The sequence below is a fragment of the Dermacentor silvarum genome, chromosome 1, assembly GCF_013339745.2.
Source record: "Dermacentor silvarum isolate Dsil-2018 chromosome 1, BIME_Dsil_1.4, whole genome shotgun sequence".
In the NCBI taxonomy this organism is placed as follows: Eukaryota; Metazoa; Arthropoda; class Arachnida; order Ixodida; family Ixodidae; genus Dermacentor; species Dermacentor silvarum.
The window spans coordinates 214652742-214674537 of NC_051154.1; the positions used below are offsets into that span (position 1 = coordinate 214652742).

Below are 21796 nucleotides of genomic sequence, written 5' to 3' on the forward strand. Positions count from 1 at the left end.
GGTATGCCTAGTGTTTACAAGTTTGTACCGCCAACAAAACTAGTATCCGTACTTCGCATAGTTGTCCACAAGTTTTTTTTTTTTTTTTATCGCAATCGATGCTTCGCATTTCGGGCGAAAGTGCTACTTTTTTCCCCGCTTGCTTTTGTTGGTCATTTTCCCGGCTTTTTTTTTTTTTTTCGTCTCGATCCAGGCTGAGCCACTACACTCCGGGTGTGGATCCCCGCTGCCCCGACTGCGGCGTCAGCGAAAGAAGGTTCTTGGTTGCCAAATGAAAATATTTACGGAATTATATACACTCAAATACTAAAACATCGCATAAGCTTTAGTTTCAAAGCGCAAAGGCAACACACAGCATCAGAAGATCGGATCTCCCGTGCAATATTGTGAATAAGAGCAGCAGCTTAGCCTACTATATACAAGGTACGGGCAACACACCGCACCACACGGAATTCATCAACGAGGTTCCTGCGTTTGCGCTCGCGAACAAAGAGAATACGTAAATTCCTGGAAGATAGGCAAGCAGCACTAAAGCGCGGCAGAAACTCAAAGCGAGCAGCAAGGGACTGGTCTATAATTATTTTATGTTTGTTTACTAAATGTACGTAAGGACATGTTGGCGACTCAAAGAGCCGCCGTCTACTCCTCCGCAGCGGTGTGCGATAAAAAGAAAAACACTGCGTAGTGGATGCCTGCATGGGAGGTGAATCATAAATTATGCTGCGAACGCGTGCAGCTGGCACCATAAGCTGGCCAAGCACCTAGCGCACGGAAGTTCGCCCGCATAGATGACTTTTTATTTTTGTGTTTGTTGTCTTTTTTTTTCACGTTTGCTGAGCACTCGACATAAACGTACGCTCTAAGAAACACACAACAACGTCGAGGAGTCACGCGCCAGTGCCAAGATGAGTAACGCCTGCAGACTGTCACGGCAGAGTACCGCCAGAGATAGGGGCGCGACCACGGTGCAATCTTTCAAAAAAGCATACATCACCACAACCTTCGTTGAGGTGGGAAGCAAAATGGTTCAAGCTGCGGCTAAGAACTCCCCTTGAATTTGTTTGGCAGCCAAAGGCTGGCAGCTACAGCGGAGATACAGCGCTGGTACGTCCGTGTGGAGTCGTGCATTTCAATTTATATTCCCGCATTCGGGCAGTCTTTGCGGGCAAAAAGTTCTCAGAAATTGCTAGGATAAGTGTTTGGTTTCTTTTGAATACAAACTAACCACTTAAGCATAATCTAGTCCCGAACAAAAGCTGTCAAAGTCGATGAAAACTGCTGCCGAAACATACATGTGACGTCGCCACTCATCGTCGATTTTAATCTTTTTCGCCGTCAGGAAAGAAAAAAAAATCATTTACGGTTACCGTTTTGCTATTCGAAAGACACTGCCGTGGGACTCCAGTCTATATATTTTCATTTAATTTCGCTTTAAGGCAACCCAGTAGCTAACACTCAAAGGTATAGGACGGAATTACGCGAAATGCTCATGTTAAAGGTTCATGCGGAAAACTTGAGTTGATGGGGTGCGAGTCCCACTACATGCCTCTCATGCGACTCTTAATCGGCAAGTCCATCGCTCAAATGTTCTAACGCTCTGACACGTCTAAAAGTGTAAAGGACCCCACACAAGGTCGGGTGCACACTCTAAGGTCAGAATCTTGTTTCGAGCTGGTTGGTCGTTCAAGTCGAAGGGGGAACAAGCGGCGCAAAAAACGATGACAGGAACACTGGGTCCTCTCATTCTGTGTTCTTGCCCTCGTAGTTTTGAGCTGCTTGTTCCCTTTCGATAAAGACAGAAAACTGTTAAAAAAACCATAACGTCGTTTTTTTTCTTGTTTTTTTTTTTCTTCGCTAAACTATAACGAGGCGCTTACGGATTGAACGAACGGGGCGCGGGGCCATCCGGATGTTGCGCAGGTTCGGCAGCTTTTGAGACCATTGCACAAACTGCACCGCAGACTTACCTGAAAAAAGACAAAACGGAAAATTCGGTTATTATCGAACAATGTTAAGCAACACGCTGAAACACTTGTACGCTAATATATATATATATATATATATATATATATATATATATATATATTAACATATCATGCAAGTCTTAGTAGACGCAGCCCTTTTGAAGAGGAACAAAATATACGAGAATAACAAAAATGGGCGATTCAAATATGCTCCCAGAACTTCCCTGGAACAAAAAGAAAACAGGAACATCACGTGGAGCAACTAAATTTTCTGCCGATCCGAGTAAGCAGAGCGGAATCGAGCTGGGCACCCAGCAATTATGTGTACGTTCTATGGCTGCAACGGACCTCTCAATTCTACGAAGAGCACAAATGCCGTACGGATATTTGCTTCTTCTTCTGTTTTTTTCGTACTTACCGGTAGTACTGTGCGCGTGCTCCGGCAGAATTCGTGGGTATGTGCAGCTGGAACTTACACGCAATTTGCTGCCGTATACGCACGTGTGCTTTTACGTCTGCAGCATTCTCTTCACTTTCAACGAAGAAAAAGAACACTGTAGCAGATTTTGCTTTTCTGCCTGTGGCCTCAGCACAGATGTAGATTATTTGATGCTGAGATAAAGTTCAAAGACTCCTGATGCATCACCGAAGCTGTTCTTGCTGTATGCATGCAAAGATTTTGTGCAGACAAAATCTTTGCAGGCATACAGCAAGAACAGCTTCGGTGATGCATCAGGAGTCTTTATCTACATTTGTGCTGATGCCAGAGGCAAAAAGACGCTTATGGGCTTGACGAGGTCTACGACGTTACAAGTTAGCAGGCAACAACAAGAAGTGAAATACATTGCCTTACGAGACAACAGAGCGATCACTCAAGTCTAAGAAAGTTCGCTCTAAGAAAGTTCGCTGCAAGTTTAGTAATTAAATTAGGGGCTTCGATGTTGAAGTATTCTTTCAAATCCCTATTTACTGCGAGAAAAGCTTTATTACTTAAAATATCAAAGATCTAACTTTCGCTCTTTTTGAATTTTTTTTCGAAACCTTAGCGTCGGTATCTCAATGTGACGCCACAAATTTCGAAGTATTTTCTCGTGTTTGGGCCGTTTTCATGCACGAGAGGTTACCGAAACATGATAGGTCACGTCTGTGGTTCCTTTAAAACGCAAAACAGCCCGCCTGTACCAATGATAACCTAATCATGCCACAGTGGATGCTGTCGAAACCCATGACCTCATGACGAGCTGGTTCAGAAATTTTATGGCGGTGTTTACCACACGCCCTTCGGTGTTGCTGGCTTACAAAACCTCCTCGAACAGTAAGAGCGGCATTTTTGATATTACAGAAGCTTGATTTACCCATACAGATTATCTAAACATTTCACCTTAGTGTCCCTTCGAGGCGTTCAATGATGGCTATATGATGGGTCTACTTACTATCTCCACAGTTTCTCCCTAATATCCCTACCCTGTCCTGCCTGTGAGGTTTCTTTGGATAAACGTTTACGAAAATAACCGCATGTGACGCGCGGAGTGCTGGACGTCACCGGAGGTTATGTTCACCCGAATGAGGTTAACTGAGAAGCACAGAGAGAGAAAGAGAAAGGGGAGATGAGGAGGGGGCGGGGGGTGCAGGGACATGCAACAAAGCGTGAATGAGCCACACTAACCAAAGTTGTAAAAACCCTGAAACATCACTGAACCGTTAACTCTTACACACACAAAGCCGACGCGTGAGGGCCACGACCGTGGCCTAAGTGCGTTGAAAGAGACCTCCTCGGCGACGAGGCGCAAACTGCCTCCCGCTGTACACCGGCGAAGTTACTGCTAAAACATGAATCTGTCCATTTGCCATAATGGCCAGGGACAGATTCAGCCCTCAGTCACCGATAATTAAATCGCCGCTAAAACTAAGCGCCGATTTAAGAGGGAGCGCTGAACCACCTAATTCAGATAATATGTGAAAGGACAAAACGCTCGCATTAGGCAATAAATTATTTGCGCAATAAATCGCGATGTGATGTTAGTGAAATAAAAAAAATCTAATTATTCGCTCATAGGCAGACGCCCCTACAGTGCCATTGAAGCCGAGTATAGTAATGAAGCCCATAGCCATTCAGCAGAAATCATGTGCTTCTCACCATACAGTTTCGAGATATAAGTTCTCAATATGCGCGACGAAATGCGCTTTTCGTTCCATTTAAAATTATCAGCCCTGTATTTTATAAAAGTGCTGTGAGGTGCTAACTGGAACATAAATGTATGTCGCCACAGAAATTGAGGACGTAATCCTGGAAACTGCAGGCGCTAAGCAGGCCATTTCTGCGAAATGAGCATGTCAGTGAAATCAATCAATAGGATACGACTTCGCTGCTGTTTAACAGCAAATTCCACAGTTGAGATATCTGCCCTCAGGTCAATGAATGCAAAAATCAGATAAATTTATTATTTATTTAACATCCCATTGCGGTTTATTGTGCATGTATGCCTTTTCAATTATACCAGCTGAAGGGACAATGCCGCTATCTGCCATAGAGGATAAGTCTGTCTCTAGTAAACAAAAAAAGCGGGGGGAGGGGGGGGGGGGGACCGAAATCACAGTGTGCGCGCATATGCGCACGTGCTTGCGTTCAATGTCGTCTCGAGATAGCGCTTATCCTTATATATATATATATATATATATATACATATATATATATATATATATATATAATGATGATGAAGTTAGGAAATTTGCAGGCGCAAGTTGGAATACGCTGGCGCAAGACAGGGATAATCGGAGATCGCAGGGAGAGGCCTTCGTCCTGCAGTGGACATAAAATATGCTGATGATATATATATATATATATATATATATATATATCGTGACCTCCATAATACCGCTACCAAAACCAAAAGCCTATATCGTCGCAGCAGGGGACATCCGCCATTCCGCTACGGCTGCTGCAGGTAGCGAAATGCTGCCGCGACCGCGGAGGATGAGCAAAGTGATCTGAGCCAAAATAGAGCAACGTTGTCGTAATACAATATTGGCCTAATATAGACGCGTTTATGTATATCACGCAGGCGTATTTTTTCTCTCTCTCTCTCTGCTTCCGCTTAAGATCCGGCAGAGCCATAAATGAAATTGGGCAGCAAAGGAATCGGATACCAGCAGCAGCAAAAGGACGTGGTTTTGCTCTCCCGTGCGAGAGCAAGGAGTCTCTTCCTTGATTTACAACCATTGCCCACGCTATGGTTTCGGTCCCTTCAAGTCAAGTTGTTTCAATGCACCGTCCTGTCCCACCAGTTCAAAGACAACTAGAGGAACCATTGCGAGCAGCAGACGTTCCTTTCCAAACAGAGTTACCGTTTCTGGTACACACCACTTTCCTTTGACGTGCCGCTCACTTTGGGTTACACTGCGCTTCACATACTGATATTCCTTCAGGGGAAGAACGTGTTCCGAGTTATCTTGCGCTGTGTTATTGCTGAGCTTCCGATCCGGCCGAGTTTATTTCCAGAAAAATAAAGCGATGGGCGGATGTTCTTCGGTGTTTACTCACTTGCTAATATTGGTACATCTCAGTGTTCCTATGTAGATATACGTCAAAAAAAGAAAGTTTGGATGACGCTTAAGCATCGCCTTGAAGAGTGGAACGCGATATAGCATTCAAAGATCCCTGGCTACTTATCAGGCTTCCCGGCAACTTCAGTTGTTGTTGTTGTTTTTTTTTTTTTTTTTTTTTTGTGTCCAACTTCGTCTCCGCGCGCGGCTGCAGAGGAGGCGAGCGCCATCTGAATGGTGTTTTTGCAAGGAAGAACCCGCGACGCGGCGCTATATGAATTGAAGAAATGCTGGAAAAGGGGTGTGTGTTTGAATTTCGGCGTAAGAGAATCATGTTTTCTCGTATATTAAAATCACAATCCGACGCTATCACCGTCTGTATAGGCTGTGGTTAAGTCGTACTTTACGATTTGTCTGACGGATCTTACTCTGAGAAATTCAATTTTATTCACTAACGCCTTGCGCCAAGCGGAGGGCCTGCGCGGTCGGGGTGGTTCGGGATGATTATTTTCGCCAACAACGCCGGCGCGCCCACGCCGGATTTTCTGCGACAAAAAAAAAAAGATGGCCATCAGTAACAAATAAACTATGCAGATCCCACGCCCTGCGGAAATCAATGTAACGCACAACATTTTGCCGGTGCGTGGCTATCTAGCATGGGCTGCGGTTCGACAAAAGTTACCAGATAGCGCCAAAATGTCCACGTAAGGTGAGCGATTTCGTTTTTTGATGCGAACGTGATCACGGCAAGGCGACGGCACGACAACACCGGTTGCGACGAGAATGGGTTGACGATGACGACGATTGTATCTCCACTGATTTATTGTAATCCGGCAAAAGGAACGTCACAACCCGTTACACGTAATGACCTGGGCCTATACAGAATGTATAGGTTAAATAGTGCGCTGGGTGTACTGAACCGACGCCAAAGGCGCAGTATAATGGCAAAAAGCTTCTCGAAGCTGACAGTGCAGCTCTGTGCCGTCCAGCGAGCCGAGGAAGCCGCTTCGAGACAAGGTCTCGGAACCGCGTCCGCGGCGGGTGCCCAGACCCACTAAAAATACGCCGGACTCAAATCTTATCGATTTGATAATAAAGTTTACGTTCTTCTTCTTCTTCTCAAAGCGCTAACTGCCACAAGGGAAGGATGGGGCTCCTTCCTCGTTCTAGCCTGCGGGAGGGAAGGCGAATGGTTAACGTTGTTATTCATCCATAGCATGCATACGTCAGTGGCCTTAAGTTTATGGGCTTCCACAGTTTGTGTGCAACACGGATGCAAGTACAGTACGGAGATGTAAACGTGCGCTCAGTGCGAGCGATCTCTGCAGAAAACGTGGCGTAGGTGACAGAACTGTACCGCGCACATCCTCAGCCACCTGAGTGGGTCGGTGTTTTTGATGATTTAGCATTTATGCTCGATTGCACTATTTCAACTTCTATATTTTCCTGACCTCACAGGACTCCACATTGCAAGAAAACAATATCATTGAAACATAGGTTTCAATCTCATTTTCCTGTGGCCAGTGTTGTTTCGATATATTTGAACATCGTACGAAAAATAACCGCCGTGCGGCTCACTGCCTCTATGGCGTTATGCCACGCCCAGCACAAGGCCAACCTGTTGATTACCGTCTGCGGCGGCCGCATTGCGACGGGTACGCAATGACGCAAAAAAAAAGAATAGAAAAAAAAAACGCTCGTGTGGTTCGCGTAATTTGGGTCGATATAAAGAAGGATCCCCTTTCTTAGATTCTATTCCTTTCTTATCATCTACCGTTCACGGCCGGTCGATCCCGGTAATAACGTGGGCGGAGCACCGCCCGGACCACTGACAAAGCGCGATAAAGAAAACAGAATTTGAATAGAACCATTATATTGTCCCGGCCCTCTACTACGGCGCTTCTCAAGACCAGATTGTGGCTTCGAGGCGACTCTTCTCAAGGCAAAATATTGTCACGACGTTCTACGCAATAAACAACGTAGAGCTCGAGCTCGGCACTAATAAAGACGACCAAACAGAACTCGCAAAAAACAGTGCGAGACATTTTTCACAAGATATTGCTGAAAGCATATACAGTAGTGAACAAAAATATCTGATCTGCATTTGCATCATGTGAGCTGAACTGTTCAGAATAGTTTATGCTGCATTATGCCAGACCGCTAGCCGAGGGCAACAGCCTCTTGAACACGCACTGCCATCGCAGTTTTATTCACACCGCAGAGCCCACCCAACGGGTACACAATTTGCGTATTCCAAGAATGTAGCACAAGGAAAATATCAACCAGTAAAGAACATACGTGTGCGCTAGAGAGGAACATTTTAATGACAGGTGGGGAGGCTAGCCGAACAAAAGATTCGGCACGATACTACAGGTTTAACATACGGCGTGATCATTCCTAATTTTCCCGGAATTTTTAAAAATCCCATGTCGCAGATAACATAGCTCTAGTCCTTGAGCTGGACTATTCAGAAAGGCGGACATTACTTTCCCTAAATATCACAACACATATTCAACTAATTAAAAATCACTAGTTAACTTCCTAATTACCTTACGGCACATTGAAATTTATGAATTGTAGCCGGTGAGTTTGCAAGGCGTATCCACTTCTTCTTTCTGGGGTTTTACGTGTGAAAACCAGTTCTGATTATGAGGCACGCCGTAGTGGAGGACCCTGGATTAATTTTGACCACCTGGGGTTCTTTAACGTCCACTGCAACGCAAGCACACGGACGTTTTTTGCATTTCGCCTCCATCGAAATGCGGCCGCCGCGGCCGGGATTCGATCCCGCGATCTCGTGCTCAGCAGCGCAACGCCTTAGCTGACTGAGCCACCGCGGCGGGTCTTGGAATGAATTCCTAGAATGACACCAGTTCGGAGATATGCGCCATCAAACTCGCCATAAAAATGCACTGTTGTTCCACTTACTTTCTTAACAAAACGCTCTTTATGCATTGAAGAACAAAAGCATCTGGAACGCCCATGTATTTCGTCCCACACGTTGGAAAATAATATCTCGAAACCGGTGTCAACTTGCAAATTCATTTCAAATGAATAGATCTTGCAAACTCGCCGGCTACTATTCGTAAATTACCATATGTGTTGCAACGAAATTAATTCAGAAGTTAATTATTGGATATTTCTTTATTACTTTTATTTTAAATTTATCAATTAATTAGTTTTAAAGCGAAGCAGTTAAGGGCTATTTCCCCCAGGATCGTGTCCGCGTGGAGAAAAAAACTATCATCAGCATTTACGCTCCATGTGCGAGGCGGTTTCCCGCCAGTTGTGCCTTAGCACAGGTGTCAAAACGGATAACTAACATGACTGAAAGGTCATGACATCAATAATCACAATAAACGATAATAAAATCACCTGTGGTGCATACCCGGCCGCATAGGATATGCGGGTATGAGGAAGGAAGGAAGACGGAAATAAAGAAAGAAGGAAGGTAAGAAAGAAATCACGTGTGGCTCATACCCGCGTTCGATATGTGGGTATTAGTCGCCGAGATCGGGAGCGGGAAAGCTCTCGCAGGATCCTGACGCTTCCGAGCAGTGTGCCGCGGCCATGAACGCTGTGGCTCATACGCTAGTCTATGGCGATATGGGGCGGACTCTTCACGGCAAACGCACTATTTGGCCATCGCGCCGGGTGAAAACAAGACGCCGGTGTCCTTGCACATTTACGAACATGCCGAAGACGCTCAATATATAAATATATAAATACTGACGGACATAAATAATGATAATATATAAATTTACTATAGCAATATTCACTACAGCAGACCCACCATATATAGTCACAGCTTCGCTGGCTTCCATCTTCACAGTAGTGGAAGGGCTCTGAATTTTTAAAATTAGATTCCTAATTAGCTGAATAACTATTGTGATTTCTTGTGCTAGTAATGTCCGCTTCTTCGAATAATCCAAGTGAAGGACAAGAAGTATGCTATCTGCCACAGGCAACCTCTAAAATTCCGGAAGACTTCATCACCCCGTGTAACAAGATATAAAGGATCGAGAGAAAAAAAACACAATACATCCACTCGCACAAAAACTTGGAAAAACGTATCAATGAGCACCATGAATTGAACAAAGTGGAAAGTGGAGCTTTATGGCACCCGCCGCGGTGGCTCAGTCAGCTAAGGCGTTGCGCTGCTGATCGTGGGATACAATCCCGCCCGCGGCGGCCACATTTCGATGGAAGCAAAATGCAAAAACGCGTGTGTGCTTGCGTTGTAGTGCACGTTAAAGAACCCCAGGTGGTAAAAATTAATCCGGAGCCCTCCACTACGGCGTGCCTCATAATCAGAACTGGTTTTGGCACGTAAAACCCCAGAAAGAAGAAGGAGCTTTATGGCGCCGTCAATAAAGAAAATGTTACCCACCTCTGCACTTTTGGCTGCATCACAGAAATAGATAACATTTTGGGTATTGACGGTGCCATAAAGCTTCACTTTCCACTTTGTTCAATTCATGGTGCTCACTGCTGCCTTTTTCCCAGTTTCTGTGGGAGTGGATGCGTGTGTGTGTTTTCGTACAGCGCAGCTTTAAGCCTCTAGTTGGTCAGAATTTTTCATGTCCACGTGCACGACCTTTGCTCACACAAAATGTGGGCCAATCGCGCAGACAGTGCAACGAAGTAGGAAGCGCACTGTGTGATGTTTCAAGATGCATCACATGACGTCATCAGGTGACATCATTATTTGGCAAAGACGTCATCGCGTGACCTGACGTTTTAGGTGATGACATCATCAGATTACGTCATCTGACGATATCGTCACGTGACGATGCCTTTATCACGTAATGTAACGGTTGATGCGATGACGTCATTATATTACGCCATCTGGCGATATCGTCAAGTGACGATGGCGTATTCACGCAACGTAACATTTGACGTTGTGATGTCCTCACGCGACCTTTGGTGTGATGGCGTCATCACGCGAGGTTTGAGGTGATGACGTAATCACGTTTCGTCATCATGTCGAACGTGACGTCACCGCGTGGTCACATGGGTTTTGGTAGCATTAGATGTCAACGCCGGATTCTTCGCTTTAAGGGTCATATAATGATTTGGTATTTATAAAGAATACCCCCCGCAGCAGTTGTACTGGCTGTTTTCCACAGCTTCACTGCACACCCACTTTCACGGGGCCGGGATGGCGAGTCGTTTTTTATTGCGATAGAAATTATATGGACACTCCAAGCGCATTTCTGTCATCGCTGTGAGGTTCTGTATAAAGTCCAAGGGCGACAAAATCGTGGCCGAGCGCCGTATTCTGTATGCAAGTGAAAGCGTGCGACGGTGAGCCGGCGATCTCATTCCAATCTCACGCACGCAAGAGAGCGAAGCGGGAAGGAAGCGCACCGTTTACCAGCAACCTCATGGTGAATCTGGGCAGCGATCATCGTATACTAGCTACAGAGCTTCAGGTAGCAGCCACGCGCGCCCCAGAACGTATCATAAAGATAACAAATTGGGATGCATTTAGGCGTAACCGAAAATCCACTACCCCTCAAGACTCCCCCTCCCTTGAGGCTTGGATGAAGCAGCTCCAGTCCGATTTGAAAACAGCAACGAAATGCATCACTGCGACGACGGAGACGCCGGATGTGGATCGGCATCTGCTCCACCTCTGGGACGCCCACAGGGGCTTGACACGGCGGTGGCGGCGGCAGAAGCATAACCAAAAACTTCGTCTCCGCATCGCCAACCTAGCCGCGGAGGCAAATGACTACGCGAACACCCTCACTAGTAACAATTGGCATAACTTCTGCGATCGCCTCAACGGAACACTAAGCACACCTCGAACGTGGCGTATACTCCGCGCATTGTTAAATCCCACGCAAACAAAAACACACACTGCTAACACAATCCACACCATCCTCCACAAATCAGGGCTCGACGATACCACCCTACAGCGCACCTTACAGCAACGCTACATAACCACGGGCACCTGTCCCGCCTACCGCGATTATCCAGAAGTACACAATACACCCCTAGATGTCAACATTACAGAAGCAGAGGTTAGGGCGGCCTTGCAGAACATTAAGCGTAATACAACATCCGGGGCTGATGGGATTACATACACACTTCTACGTAATTTAGATGACCAGGCCATCCAGCATTTAACTGCGTTTCACAACGAACACTGGAATAACGGCACGCTACCACAGGACTGGCGACACGCGGAGATCATACTTATTCCTAAGCCTGGCAAGCCGCTATCCCTCCAGAATCTCCGACCTATATCTTTGACTTCATGTGTAGCTAAACTCTTCGAACACGTTGTACTCTCCCGACTCCAGCCATTTCTCGAAGACACTCACTTTTTTCCGGATACACTCTTCGGCTACCGTCCCAGTATTTCTACACAAGACGTTCTGATACAACTTAAGGAGGACGTGTTGGATAGCCCCACTTAAAATCAGGTAAGGGCAATCCTGACCCTGGATCTCAAGGGGGCTTTTGACAACGTCTCCCACGACTTAATTCTCGACAATATCGCTTCCTCCCAGTGCGGCGCACGTATCTACAATTACGTCAGGGCCTTTCTTTCTGACCGCACGGCCACTATTGGGATTGGAGACCTCCAGTCGGACGTTATAAGTCTCGCAGGCAGATGAACGCCACAGGGCTCGGTCCTCTCTCCCATCCTGTTTAATGTGGCTATGGCTAAACTCCCCCCATTATTACACAAGATCCCCAACATCCAGCATGCCATTTACGCAGATGACATTACAATCTGGGCAACCAAAGAATCAGACGGAACCATTCAGGATGCTCTCCAGGAAGCTGCATCTGTTGTACAAGACTATGCTGCCACCGGGAGCCTTACGTGCTCAGTCGAAAAGTCAGGGTTTTTAGTGGTACACAAGCGGCGCCGCAGAACCGACGATTCTTCTGATATTTCACTGTTCCTTGATGGCCATCCTATCCCTTAGGTACCTCGACTCCGCATTTTAGGCCTCCACATTCAGGCTGATGGCAAGGCCTCACACACTACGCACCTTCTGACTCAGCAGATAACACAAATTACACACATGATCCACCGCATCACCAATCGCAGGAGAGGCCTTCGCGAGAAGGATGTCCTCGAGCCGCATAGTACAAGCTCTCATAGTTACTCGGCTCACCTATCACCTTCCCTATCATAATCTCACGCTTACTCAAACCGAAAAGATGGACGTCCTTCTACGGACGGCGGTGAAGGCGGCTCTCGGCTTGCCTCCACACGCTTCTACACGACGCCTTCTTGGTGTCCACAACACCATAACCGAACTGATCGAGGCCCAGCACAACAGTCAGCTCCAGCGTCTTAGGCAAACCCGTCAGGGTTGCGCCATCCTCTCTCGTCTTGGCTACCCCATTCCTGAAACATTAACTCGCTCCTAATATTCGCGCTCTCATTAATGTGGCTCCGATTCCACGCAACATGAATCCCCACCACCATGCCGGCCGTCGACGTGCCCGAGTTCAGGCCATGACACGCGTCTTTGGCGATGGCACTACAGACTTACAAGTTCTTTACACTGATGCGGCACGCTACCCAGAAAAGCCCGCCATTGTCCACGCCTCGACATTACCGTCACAGGACGCCCCTGTCACCATAGTGACAGACTCACAGGCTGCTTGCCGTGCCTTTGCGCAGGGACTTGTGGCTGCGCATACTCACAATATCCTGTTTTCTGTCTCGCCGTCCACTTTACGTACGGTGCGCATCGTCTGGACTCCTGGACACGCCTCTCTCCATGGAAATGAACGCGTTCATGCGGTTGCCCGAGGTCTGACCGGCCGGGCTCCATCGGAAGAGCTGTCCAATTCAGACGACGCACCGACAGAACCACTAAACTACAACGCAATGCTGGAGTACTACCGACAGAGACGTTATACGTATCCTCCTCCCCATCCTTCACTTAACAGAGCAGATGCCGTCGCTTGGCGGCAACTGCAGACTAATTCATTCCCTTGCCTCTAAATGCTGCATCTCTTTCATCCCACTCTATACCCTTCCTACTGCCCCTACTGTGGATCCGAACGAACAGTCTATCATTCCACGTGGGAATGCTCTAGGCCACGGGGCGTTCCTCCTATCCCCAACCCCACCCTTTCCTCTTGAGAGTCTGCACTGCTCAGCTTAGGCCGGCAAGAACAGCAACATCTGGTCCAGCGGGCTCGCAGGGTCGTGCAAGGCAATGGAGCCCTGGACTGAGGGCCCCACCCAACGAGGAAGAATTACCTTGCCTTTGTGAATAAAAGTTTATTATCTCTCTCTCTCCAGTCACGCGCAACTCTCGGGAGGTAGTGTAGGGTGGGGGGGGGGGGGGGGGGGCGTTCTATTCCGGGAGCAGGCTCAGCAAGACTCCGGAGGGGGGACGGTCCACGCCGCGCGCGACCACTCGGCCGCTGTATCTTGAAAGCCATTTGCGGCGGGGACAAAGTGCGCCTTGCGCTGTTTTTGCGGGTTAGTTCGCGTTGATGCTAGCGTCAGCCGCAGGTCAATTCGCTCGCTGCTGCCTCCGCGCTTACTCACTCCAGCGTTTTTACAGCGAGTTTCCGTAGTGATCGAGTGAGAAGAGTCCATGTTTGCTTGTGCGCGCGTGACGCCATGCTTAATAATTTAGTCGGTATGCCTAGGTTTGCAAGTATACACGGTGCAGTGCCCTGCGGCACTGCACACAATGTACCCCGAACGGTTCCCAAGCCCGGACTGCCCTCTGTGTGGTGCTTATGCGGACTTCGAACATAACCTGTGGGGCTGCGCCTCTGCCAGTCCCCCTTTCACCCAAGAGGACCTGAAGGTTTGACCTGATGGTCCCCGAGTGGGCTTAGACAGGTGACGTTGAGTTTACTCGCGTCTATTGTGAACGGAATAAAGTTGTTTCACACACTCACTTACTCTCATCCTTTGATCTCTTGTTATATATGTTAAACATGTGGTAGCATTCCAAGCCTTTTGTTCGGCTAACCTCCCCACCTATTAGAATTTTTCTCACAAGCGCACACGTAGTTTCACTACTATAGTTTCCCTACTAGACAATGACAGCCTCGCCACCGCGTTGGTAAAATTTTCAATGGCCTATAAATTAAGATGAAGATCAGTTTTCACGCAGCCGCCAACACGTGCAATTGCTTTACATTCAATTCAGCGATTACCAAAAACAACGCTGGATGACTTGGCCCGGAATGAAATGATCGATTTCCCGGGGTGCACCACCAATTCGTTCATCGAGTACTCTTTACTGCGAGAGCAATTATATGGACATTCCAGGCAAATTTCTGCCGTCGCCGTCGGCGTCCCGGTGATGTTCCGCATAAACTCGAGAGCTGTAAGATCACAGCCATGCGCAGTATCCTATAGGTGCGAGGGAAAGCTTGCGAGGGTGAGAAGAGAAGGATGGTGGCTGGATGCGGCGGCGTCTTCTCGCGCGCGCGCAAGGCAACAAGGCGGGGAGATGTGCGCGCGCTAGCGGGCGGGGGTTTCGCGGCCGCGCGCGCCCTATCTTGGAGGCAATCTGCGGTGGCTTCGAAGGCTAGGCGCCCCGAGATAGCTGATGGCTTCGTGTGCTGTGTTCGCGCGCGCTTAGTTCGAATTGAAGCGAGAGGCAGCACAAAGGGGAATTTGATCGCCGCTGCTACCGCTCTTCATTACACCAGCGTTCTGGGTGCGAGTGTCCGCGGTCATCGAGTGAGATGAGTTAATTTTTGCCTGTGCGAGCGTGACAACCTACTTGTTAATTTAGTTAGTAAGCGAATGTTTACAGCAGTTTACGTAGTTACTAACCTCACTTCGTATACCTTTCTAATAATTTGCTAACTTTATGTGAATACAGAACTTTATTTGAATACAGGCCCTATAGTCTACAGGCGTCCACGTTGTACGATGGCCTCGGAGATCGCGCGCGCCAGTGCACGCAATCTCGGGGGCTATAAAATCATGACGCCCTCTCTGTAGGAACATCATCCCAACCACCACCACCTTGGACCGCGCGTACAACTTTGTATACTAGTATATTTTCAAGTGACCCGATTCAAGTATATATGCCACAAGGCAAGCATTCAAATTAAGGAAAAAGTATGCATGCGCCGGTATCAGCTATATCTGAAGCCCTACCGCAGCAATCGTTGAAAAGACCGATTTCTGGGGTTTAACGTCCCGAACTACAATTGGGCAATTAACGACACCACACAAGGCTCCCAATAGGAGCTAATAACATGCACAGAGAAACAGCAGACGTGCGCGTTTACATTCCGGCATTTATCAAAATGCGGCCGCTATACGACTGGAGAAATGAGAGGTGAGCTCTGAGCAGTCGAACACCGTGTCCATTGCACAACCACACTATAGCAATAAATTTGACGTTCGCACACCAAAATCAATTTATACATGCAAGACACGCCAGTGTCACCGGCTGGACATATTGGTAGACACAAAGCCAATTCAAATAGAGAAAAAAAAGGAATGTTTGTCTAGTTCCAATGAAAAGTATCCACGCTTTCTGTAAATTTAAACGAATATTTGTAGATACATAAACCAACTAAAATAATTGCCTGACATGTACTCGTCTCGCATGTACGCGTTCGTGGTGTACAGGGTCGTGCATTCTTGGGGTGAACACAGCTCAGCGTGGCCGAGCTCCGTGGAGGGCTAAGTGCTTCCGGCGCGGCCGCGCATCGAAGCCAAGCGGCGCAGGCGCACAGGCACCGAGGGGAGGTGCTTCGCGTCGTCTGCTACAGCGCTGTAGCGCGCCGCTCTTGCTTTGCTGTGAAGTACACTTCACTAAACACACGCAACCGAGCGCCCGAGGTGACGTCGAGGGAAAGCACGCTTCACTAACTGAAGCATTTTCCCGCTGGTTTTGTCTACAGCTTCTGAACAGCCTTCTTAATCAATATGCATAAACAGAAACAAGCTTCTCAGTGCTTAAACCACTTAGCATTTTTTCTTTTTTTCTTTTTGAATGAGGGTAAAGAACAGAGAGGTATTGTTTGCGCGCTCTTTATTAGGCTGGTGCCATTTTATTTTACTGCCACAGCTGTTGGCGCAGTGCGTTCGGAGAACCCATCAGGAGCGCTTTTCATGTGTCTTTCGCTTTCACGAACCATCCCAGATTCTTTCACTTGTGAGCGAGCAGCCACTTAGTTGAGCAGTCGTGGGCAGCAGCGTATCAGCATCGTAAGCTGATAAGAGAGGGCAGCATGACCCAAGCAAAAAAATGAGCTCGGTCAGCGGTAGATCGCGCCGACGCCCATGGCCACTTAAAAAGTAGACGGCCTAACCTCAGCCATCTGGATCGGGCCAGATTTCGCTTTTACAAATGGCCAGCCCATTTGCCGACTACCACCAGCAAGTGGTCGGCATACGACACCGGGCCGGCGTCATGACCGCCGGTTACATCATCGTGGCCACGCTTGGCTGACACAAAGGCCGGCGACTTCCCCTGGCCACGACGACAACACCAAGGCTTGTCCGTAACTAGCGTTACTTTGCCGGTATTCATATCTAGGTTTTTCCCCCTCTCCCCCAAAAGATATAAATCAATTCATCATCCTCACCAAATTTATCCGGTGCCCAATTCTATGGCGTAACGCAGACGCCATGTGTCGCTTCGGGACGTATACCCCACAATTAACAAATTATTAAATTTTAGTAAGAATATGCATGTGACATTTTCCAGCCTAATAAATAGCGCGCAAACAATACCTATCTGTTATTTTACCCTCATACCAAAAAAGAAAAAATGCGAAGTGGTCTAAGCGCTGAGAAGCTTGTTTCTGTTTACGCTTATGCACTAAGCAGGCTGTTCAGAAGCTGTAGACAAAACCAGCAGGGAAATACTCCAGTTAGTGAAGCGCGCTAGCCCTCGACCGCTCGATCACCTACGTTTATTGAAGTGTACTTCACAGCAAAGCTAGAGCGGCGCGCTCCAGCGCTGTAGCAGACGACGCGAAGCACCTTCCCTAGGTGCCTGAGCGCCTGCGCCGCTTCGCTTCGATGCGCGGCCGCGCCGGGAGCACTGGCGCTCCTCGGAGCGCGGCCACTCTGAGCCGTGTTCACCCCAAGAGTGGACGACCCTGTACATACGAGGTTAACTCGCTGCAATAAATGCCAAGTAAGAAAAACAAAAGTCTCAGTTTCGCCCGAAAGGCGAAGTATCGACTGCGATAGCAAATTAACAGAGAGCCATACGAAGTAGGTATAGTACAGTCAACCACAAAAGTTTGCGGACCACGCGAGCGCGTGGCCAAGAGCCTCTTCGCGACACTTCCGTACGTCACCAGCGATCGACAGCAGCGCTACGTTGAAGACGCATCTCTCCTTAAATCTATGGCCTGTCTATTTTCGCACTGTGCGCAAATATTTTCTACCTATCTCTTTCAACGTGACGCGCTCTTTGTTAGCCAGGGCTACTTGCTTATATTTTGAGAGCAGAATATCAGTACAAGTAATCAGACAGCGTATTCTTCGGCTGTTATCAGTTCTATTTTCGCGTAGCCACGCTGTTTTTTTTTTTTTTTTTCGTGAGTGCGTGAGTGAGCGGTGAGGCAGCCATGGGACACAGATGCTTAGTCAGTAGGCAGAATTTTTCCGTTCCTCCCCCATCGCTAAGTGACAGTAGCGGCCGGGATTTGATCGCCTGCGCCCAGGTTTTGCTGCGCAAAGCCCGAACCACCGCGCTGCTATAGTGGTTACATTTAGAAAAATAAGAAATAATCGGGTGCGATGACTCTTTTTATAACCCTTTGCGACACGGCGTCCTCGTTTGGGGACTCGAACTTCGGAGGCGCGTCCCACGCCACGTGTTTCTTCAAATGACCTAAAACTCAGTGTGCACATTCGTGTCCGCTTCCTGATGAGACAACTAGCGGTCAGTTAACTTCATTGTCCTGCGTATTGCTGCAGATGATCACTTTGCTGGAGACACTACCATGTTAGACAATCGTTCGACGTGCCGCGTTCCAAGACCAACGTCAAGAGTATTTTTTTTCTCCGGTCGACACGAATACAACCGAAAAAGCAAGTGTGCATGCGTTTCGGGCCTAATAGTTGATTCTTTTTATGCAAGCATTGAAGCTGACGGATTTCAGAATAATTAGATAATGAGTTATACGCTAATTAATTTTTTTTACTGAAACTCGCACAAAACAGCACATTGCTTCGTCTTCTTTCTTGGAATGTAATAGTGAGCGTCTTGAAATGTTGCCATGCGCATTTGACGCATTTGCAGACAGTGCATCATAATTCGTGTCTGAAGGGGATGAATTTATTCACAAGACATTTACAGAAGTGTCATGAAACATAGGTCTCTCAATGATCTAGTAGGAAGTGAAATGTCCGCCGTTTTCTAGCACCTTATTGATGCGTGTGGGCATCGACTCGTACAAAGATTCAGTAATCTCCGGTCGACCGCGCAGGCTTTCCCATTCTTGTGCGATCGCTTGCCACAGCGTATCGGCCGTGCGGCCGCGGTTGGCTCGTGTGGACAGCCGTTTCTTCAACATGCCCCAGACATTTTCTATGGGATTCAAGTCGGCGCCACATGAAGGCCACTCAAGCTGGCAAACAGCATGTTCTTCTAGCAATGACTGGACGATACGTGCTTTATGGATCGGGCTGCGGTCGTGTTGAAAAAAATAGCATCCGTCGCTGAAGGGACCGTCCAGCGCATACGGAACGAGGTGTCTAGTGATGACGTCGCAGTACCGTGACGCAGTGAAGGGCCCTTCCAGACGCACAAGGGGACCAAGGCCATCTTTGCTGATTGCTCCCCACACGCTCACGGAACACCGTCCACTGGATAGAACACTCTGTGTGTAATTAGGCAGATATCTGCAAGAAATAGCATACAATTGGGTTCCAGCGGCGCGTCTAAAAATGTTGTGATTCCTCTTGCGTATGAACTTTATAATGCTGTTATAGAGTTGCAATAGAAAACGTGCAAACATCATTAGATAGTACTGAAAGACCCACTGGCAGCTTTTAATTAGCTTCAGAGTAAGTAGTACTATGAAACAATCGTAAATGTTTTCAACATAATACCACTACAGAAAAATCTCGTAATGTCCAAAAGCTCATTTTACGTGAAACATGTTGTGATGCAGAATTAGCTTCGTGAATTAACTGCCAATACACTGTAAATACACCTGCAGTTTAGTGGACGCCAAACCCGCTTCCGTTGGTCCCAGCGCGTGGAAAAAGTTTACTCGTCGCTAAAGATGACATCGCCCCATTTCTCTGTTGTCCAATCTTTCATTGCTGTAGCGAACATGAGTCGTTCTTGTAGCTGGCTGTCTGAGAGGCAGGGCTTCTGTGCTGCTACGAAAGACTGCAGGCCAAGCTCACTCAGCCTTCTTCTTACAGTCTCAGACGATACCGTGAGCGAGAGCGCTTCTCGGATATCCTCTGCACTTTGAAAAGGATCAGCCACGATGGCGGCCGTAATCAGGCGGTCCTCTTCCTCAGTCGTGGCCCTTGGACGCCCACTGCGCTCCATATCTGTGAATCTGTCATCGTCGCGGAAAGTTTGAATAATCCTATTCACGGCAGTCCGGCTCCTGTTGGTTCAGCGGCAGATTTCGCGCTGAGGTATTCCCTCTATAAATAAACGCACAATGTGCCTTCTTTCGTCAAGTGGAACACGCAGCGGCATCTTTCCAAATAGGCAATCACCACGTGGCCTGAAGCAAGTCTACTACGTTTTCAGCGACTGATGCGAATATGCGCCTATGTGTGAAAGAAAATTTTCTATGCATCCGCTTTTTCTTTATTTTTGATGACAGTAAAACACCTCCCTACCCTTTCTCTCAAGACGCAGAAGCAGCAACACTCATTGGACCAAGATGCTGCCAACCAAAGTGTGCCAGTAAACGTCGCGTAAAAAAATCGTCGCAGCGCTTCGTGAAACTTATCTACCCACTGGCACACCAGTCGACAAAGGTTGCAGTGATTGCTCCGATACTGCTATCAAGCCAGATATGTGGCGGTCTTATCGCAGACAGCGCTCTGCGGCAACACAACGAACTAACAATGTCATGCACGGGAATAAAAAATTAACAGGCAGGCGAGTACCAAGAGGGCTCATATCCGGGAGAGCGCCCCTGTCGCCGCTAGGTGGCGTACCGCTAGGTGGCGCGGATAGGCAGTCTGGCACGCGCTCGCGTGGTCCGCAAACTTTTGTGGTTGACTGTACATTTATTGGCCGTATCAAATTGCCAACATTCGCTTGATAACTAAATTAACAACCATGGTGTCAGCGCGCACAGGAAACATGAACACATCACACTAGATGACCGCGAACACTCGCTGTCAAAACGCTGGCGTGAGGAAACGCGGTAACAGCAGCGAGCGCGAAATTACCTTCGTGTTGTCTATCGCTTCAACGCAAACTGAGCACCGAGAATATACAGCACGCACAAATCAACGAGCCAGTGACGCACCTAGACTCTGCCCCTAACGCAGGGAGAAGAAGAAGACGACCGAGGCGTGCAGACGTGCTTCGCATCGGCTCCGTGACTTTTGGAATTTTCCAAGCGCCCAAAATTTCCTGGCGCCACTGGGATCAGCGGAATATCTTCGTAAACATCAAGGCGACTCAGCGAAACCACACCTTCGGTGAGCCGCAGTTTTTACGACCAACGAGCGCCCCATTCGTTCGGCCACGCCGACAGGAGGGTTAGCCCTAACGCCCAACGCTGGCGTGCGGGAGGCCGGGGACCCACAAGCAGCCGCCGCATCGTCGGTGAGCTGCGGAGGCGACCCAACCCGCAACGCTACGATCGCCCGAAACCCAGGCACCATGGCCCATCAGCCCACCACCACGGAAACTATGGAAATTGCATCGGAGAGTCACCCGACATACCTGCCTGACGAGGCCCTGCACGGGCCGTCTGCGGTTCTCTCTGAGCAGCTCCACCATCAAGAATCCCAGTGGTAAACGGTCGTTTCCCTTCATCGGAAACGCCGCCTGCAAAAACAACAAACCCCGGGTAAGCAGGACCCAGTCGGGCAAACCGCGGCATCGAAAACCCAGGCGTCAGCCACCGACGCGAAATCCAGTTCGCCAGCTACCTGCGAGGAGCGTGGAGCCCGAACACCCATTTCTGAAGACGCGACTGCAAGGAGCAGGCCTCGCTGACGCGCGCCTCCGCTCCCGCGCACCGACATGAAAATCATCATCCGCCCGGCCCCGGGCCTCATACTTCGAAAACTACAGACCCATCAAGTGGCCAGGGCGATCGTCCAAGCCACCAGAGGGGCGCCGACCTGCAAGGGGGACGATTTCATC

At 48.3% G+C, this 21796-nt stretch overlaps 1 protein-coding gene across 1 annotated transcript in view; it reads right to left on the reverse strand.

Moving 5' to 3' along the window:
- Window positions 1-1869: 1869 nt before the first annotated feature.
- Window positions 1870-21796, reverse strand: part of LOC119436751 (glycosyltransferase 25 family member) — a 367617-nt gene continuing 347690 nt past the window's right edge. Inside the window, exon 9 of the mRNA XM_037703743.2 lies at window positions 1870-1967. Coding sequence (XP_037559671.1) covers window positions 1964-1967 — 4 coding nt within the window. The 3' untranslated portion in view covers window positions 1870-1963. The remainder of the gene's footprint in view (window positions 1968-21796) is intronic.